Genomic DNA, 4,928 nt, shown 5'->3' with positions numbered 1-4,928 from the left:
CGCCACTATCGCCGCAGCGGCGGCCACCGCCGTCGTAGCCCCAACCTCGACGGTCGCCGTGGCCCCGGTTGCGTCTGCCTTGGAGAAGAAGACAAAGAGCAAGGGGCCCTACATCTGCGCTCTGTGCGCCAAGGAGTTCAAGAACGGCTACAATCTCCGGAGGCACGAAGCCATCCACACGGGAGCCAAGGCCGGCCGGGTCCCCTCGGGTGCTATGAAGATGCCCACCATGGTGCCCCTGAGCCTCCTGAGCGTGCCCCAGCTGAGCGGAGCTGGCGGGGGAGGGGGAGAGGCGGGTGCCGGCGGCGGCGCTGCCGCAGTGGCCGCCGGTGGCGTGGTGACCACGACCGCCTCGGGGAAGCGCATCCGGAAGAACCATGCCTGCGAGATGTGCGGCAAGGCCTTCCGCGACGTCTACCACCTGAACCGACACAAGCTGTCGCACTCGGACGAGAAGCCCTACCAGTGCCCGGTGTGCCAGCAGCGCTTCAAGCGCAAGGACCGCATGAGCTACCACGTGCGCTCACATGACGGCGCTGTGCACAAGCCCTACAACTGCTCCCACTGTGGCAAGAGCTTCTCCCGGTGTGCACGGGGCCTCGGCCGCCCGCTAGGCCGTGGGGAGGGAGGGACGCGACGGAGGTGGCCTGGCCGTTGCTGGCGGGGAGGGAGGCGGCTGCTGAGGTTGGGGAAGGGGAGCCCCTCCCAGGGTGGAGGGAGGAAGCCTCTCCCGGTTACCAGGGAGCAAGGGGTGGTCCTTTGTCGAGGAGGTGGGCCTTGGGGTTGACGGAAGCTTTGCGTGGGAGGAGGCGGCAGCGGCAGTGGCAGCTGCTGCAGCGGCTGGGTTCCAGGGGAGGGATTTCCTGCCGAAGTGGCGCTGTGACGGCCCGGGCTCCGGGAGGAGGCGCAGGGATCCTCGGAAAGGCCTGTGGTGCAGGTTGGCGGATTTGGGGCGCACCACCTCCGCCCTAACCCCAACCCCAACGTGTCCCCAGGCCGGATCACCTCAACAGTCACGTCAGACAAGTGCACTCAACAGAACGGCCCTTCAAATGTGAGGTAGGAAGCCCGTCTCCTCCTGTCCTGGTTTTCATGATTTTGATCCTCATGGTAGCTGTCTGAGTTCAGTCTCTCAGATCCCCTTTTTCTCTCTCTCCCTTTTGCCTTTTCACTCCATTTTCTCATCCCTTCTTCAAGGCCTCATCATGTCACTCCCATTTCCTACAGATCAAAGATCCCCAAGGCTCTGATACCTTTAACCTCTTGCTCCCCCCTCCCCAGCCCGCCAAGCTTTAACTTTCCTATGACACCCCCCACGCCCCTCCCCCCTCCCCAGAAATGTGAGGCAGCTTTCGCCACGAAGGATCGGCTGCGGGCGCACACAGTTCGACACGAGGAGAAGGTGCCATGTCACGTGTGTGGCAAGATGCTGAGCTCGGCTTATATTTCGGACCACATGAAGGTGCACAGCCAGGGCCCTCACCATGTCTGTGAGCTCTGCAACAAAGGTACATGCTGAGGACTGCCGGGAGGGCCAGGGGCAGAGGGTGGGCGCCTGGCCAGACGCCCTGCCACAGATACGGGCTAAGGGTGCTGTAGCCAAGAGCTCGTGGCGTCTAGAGTCCTCCAAGAGGTCAAGGGAGCAGCGGGGGACACCTGAATGAACGTTGTTAGACTCTTAAGAAGTCCTGGCTGGAAGAGAGATCTGCCAGAGAGGTTGAACCTCCTGGGCATACGTGGGGAGAGTGGGAGTGGAACTTGGCTGCTCTGGGGAAGGAGTAGTCAAGAAAGCCAGTTCCAAGGGTCACAAGGCAAGGTTTCCGCCGCGCAGCCACAAGGTCTTGTCTCCAGCTCCTGGGGCAGGTGGAGTAGTACACGGGCTGGCATTTACCAGCACGCACCCTGCACAGGTAGCAGAGAAAACTGCCTTCAGTCAGACTCACCGGTTTACTGGGTTGAGACCGCGGGGCACTGGAGGGAGGGGGACACAGCCGTCTCTGCTGAGGGTCAACCCTGCCAGTGGCTAGGAGTCAGTGTCCTGTCATCCTGGGAGAGGTCTCCCGGCCATGGAGAGTGAGCTCTGTAGGTACCAAGGCTGAGAAGCGGGCACCACGCAAGCCAGGCCCCAGGCTCAGGGAGGGGCTGCTGTGCCCATGAGCCCCAGCAGAGCAGTTAACCCCAGGCTACCAAGGATGCCGTGGGAGGAGGACAGGGCCATCTGAGGAGGGCATCCCCCGCCTAGGAGATCAGCCCCGTCTCTGGGGTCTCCGCCTGGCTGACCCCCGCCCCATCCCAATCCACCCCCCAATAGGCTTCACCACGGCAGCATACCTGCGCATCCACGCGGTGAAGGACCACGGGCTCCAGGCCCCGCGGGCTGACCGCATCCTGTGCAAGCTGTGCAGCGTGCACTGCAAGACCCCTGCCCAGCTGGCCGGCCACATGCAGACCCATCTGGTGGGGGCCGCCCCCCCTGTCCCGGGAGACGCCCCCCAGCCACAGCCCACCTGCTGAGGGGGACCCCACACCCACCAGGCAAGGCGTGGGGCATGGCTAGGGGGCGGGATGGGGGGTGTGGGGGACAAGGGGGCCCAAAGGGCCCAATAGGGGATCTCAGGAAGGCGAGGGATGCCCATGTACCACTCAGGCTAGGGAGATTTCTGGGCACAGGGAGGACCTTTGAGGAGAACTGCTCTGTCTGGGTGAGGATGCAGGCTGAGGCCTCTGGGAACCAGATAGGAAGTGAGCAACGGCTGTGTCCCAGGGGAAGCAAACTGGGAAGGTCTGGGGTGCGGGCAAGGCTTTTGCCATTGAGATTGCGCTGTGATCCGTGGTGTTTTTCGTGTGCAGGTACTGGTGAGGTTTGTCCAATGGCGGCAGCGGCAGCGGCGGCGGCAGCGGCGGCGGCGGCGGCAGCAGCAGCAGCAGTAGCAGCCCCTCCCACAGCTGTGGGCTCCCTCTCGGGGGCGGAGGGGGTGCCTGTGAGCTCTCAGCCACTTCCCTCCCAACCCTGGTGAGCTCCAAGTTGGCTGCGGGGGAGAGGGGAGAATGGAGTAGAGTTACCTGGTACAGGCTCCTCTCCCCCCTCTTTTCCCACCAACTCCTATTTCCCCACCAACCAAGGAGCCTCCGGAAGGAAAGGAGGAAGAAATGTTTTCTTAGGGGAATTCTCTAGGTTTTAACGATTTGTTTCTCCTGCTCCTCTCTTCTATCAGACCTGACCCCACACAAACCTGTCCCCTCGGTTGTGTTGAAGTCCCCTGGACAGTGGGCAGGGTGGCAGAGGACACGAGCAGCCACTGCCCGTACCCCCTCTCCTCTCTGTAAGCCTATGCCCTGTCCTCCCAGGGACTTGTGAGCCTTTTCCCTCGAGGGTCCTCTTCTCTCCTTCCAGTCCTCTCCCCCTGCTGTCTGCAGCCCCTCCCCGGGGAGTTGGTGCTTTCTTTTTCCCTTTTTTTTTTTTTTTTCCAGGGGGAGGGAGGAGAGGAAGGAGGGGGATCAGAGCTGTCCCAGAGGGAAAGCGGTGAGGTTTGAGGAGGGGCAGAAGCAGGGCCGGCAAAGGTTGTACTTTCAAAGGTGGTATGGGGGTTTGGGGTCAAGCCCTGAACATCGTCTTACTTGAGAATCTGTCAGGGGAAAAAATCAAGGGGAGCAGAAGGAGAAGCCAGGAGGGCCAGAGGCAGAAAAGAGATGGAGTCTTAGGGGCCAGGGTGAGCGAGGGGTCCAGGGCCTAGAGGTGCTTCCTGGGGGCGGGGGAATGCAGCCAGTGTCCCCCTCCCCTTTTCCACCCCAGCTCCAGCCCTGGTCTTGTCTTTTCATCCCTCTTCCCCACGACAGAAGTTGTGGCCCTGGCCATGTCATCGTGTTCCTGTGTCCCCTGCATGTACCCCACTCTCCACCCCTTCCTTTTGCGCAGACCCCATTACAATAAATTTTAAATAAAATCTTGTTTCTGGCTCTGGATTAAATGAATTGCCATCACTAAGCACCTGCCCCCACCCCCAAGGGTTTCTTCTCGGCCAGATGTCTTATCAGTCCAGCCTTGCTCTGCCCTGTGCCGCTGTGGGGTTCTGGCTCCGCCCTCCCCAGGGGCAGCATTACTGGCGGCAGCACAGATTTAGGGCGGGGCCAAGGCTGTGGCTGTGGAGAGCAAGTTCCAGGTCTCTGGGGAATTCCCAATCGGGACAGGCCCAGAATAGCCCCTGGAGGTTTGAAGAGGCCCCGTTAGAAACCCAAACAGCTGCCAGACAGGAATGCCGCCATCCCCCGTCCACACCCATGGCCGCTACTCAGCCCCCAGCCGCATCCCTCCCCCCGCGCGTCACATCCCTGAGGCCATGGTGGGTGGATGCGGCTGCGGAAGGGCTGGGGAGTCTGAGCCCTAGGACTGAGAGCTGCAAGGTAGAGAATGAAAGCTGCACCTGTCCCTCATCCTGGGCATAGGCCACCCCGTGTTTACACGGGCTCTTCTGCCCAGTCTCTCCTGCCCCTTGGAATTCCCTTTCCTGTCCCCGCTCCGTCCTTTCCAGGCCCCTTTTTTGAGCCTTCCAGCGCTAGTTTCTGTTGCTCCTTTCTGCAGGGTCCATTCTCTCGAAACCCCACCCTGCTCCTCCTCTGCAGCCTCCCCGTGTCTTGCCCCATCTTCCTTCCCCTCCTCCTGCTCGTAGAGGCGCCTCCACCCGGTCCTGCCTGTCTCACTGGTCCCGTCTCCTCGCAGAACCCTCTCCGTTTTCCCCCAACCCCCGTCTCTTCCAGGGATCCCGGTGACCGTTGGCGGGCGGGGCCGGGGACTTAGGAAGGAGGCGGGGGGCCCCGCCTGGAGGCGCACGTGGGAAGGGGCAGGGAGGGGGCGCGAGTGGTCCACAGGCCGATTGCCTGGGTAACGCGTGGCTCCCTTGGGCTTGCAGGAGGGGCCGGAGGCTCGCGAG

The 4,928-nt window shown here is 62.2% G+C and overlaps 1 protein-coding gene and 1 long non-coding RNA gene across 2 annotated transcripts; one reads left to right on the top strand and one right to left on the bottom strand.

Moving 5' to 3' along the window:
* The first annotated feature begins 6 nt into the window (after positions 1-6).
* On the top strand, positions 7-3,937 carry MAZ (MYC-associated zinc finger protein (purine-binding transcription factor)). The gene is made up of 6 exons (XM_011933557.1): positions 7-585; positions 996-1,059; positions 1,337-1,508; positions 2,312-2,535; positions 2,851-3,013; positions 3,794-3,937. The coding sequence occupies exons 1-4, from the start codon at positions 215-217 to the stop codon at positions 2,512-2,514; spliced, it is 810 nt and encodes a 269-aa protein (XP_011788947.1). The 5' UTR covers positions 7-214; the 3' UTR covers positions 2,515-2,535; positions 2,851-3,013; positions 3,794-3,937.
* Positions 1,404-4,772, bottom strand: LOC105505656. The gene is made up of 2 exons (XR_001000786.1): positions 2,809-4,772; positions 1,404-1,902 (listed from the first exon to the last, which is right to left on the bottom strand). It is a non-coding gene; the product is annotated as an uncharacterized LOC105505656 (long non-coding RNA).
* Positions 4,773-4,928: the final 156 nt, after the last annotated feature.

This window comes from Colobus angolensis, unplaced genomic scaffold (genome assembly GCF_000951035.1).
Source record: "Colobus angolensis palliatus isolate OR3802 unplaced genomic scaffold, Cang.pa_1.0 Scaffold128, whole genome shotgun sequence".
NCBI classification, from domain to species: Eukaryota; Metazoa; Chordata; class Mammalia; order Primates; family Cercopithecidae; genus Colobus; species Colobus angolensis.
Note: the sequence above shows the minus strand (reverse complement) of the source record. Positions and strands in the feature narration are given on the sequence as shown.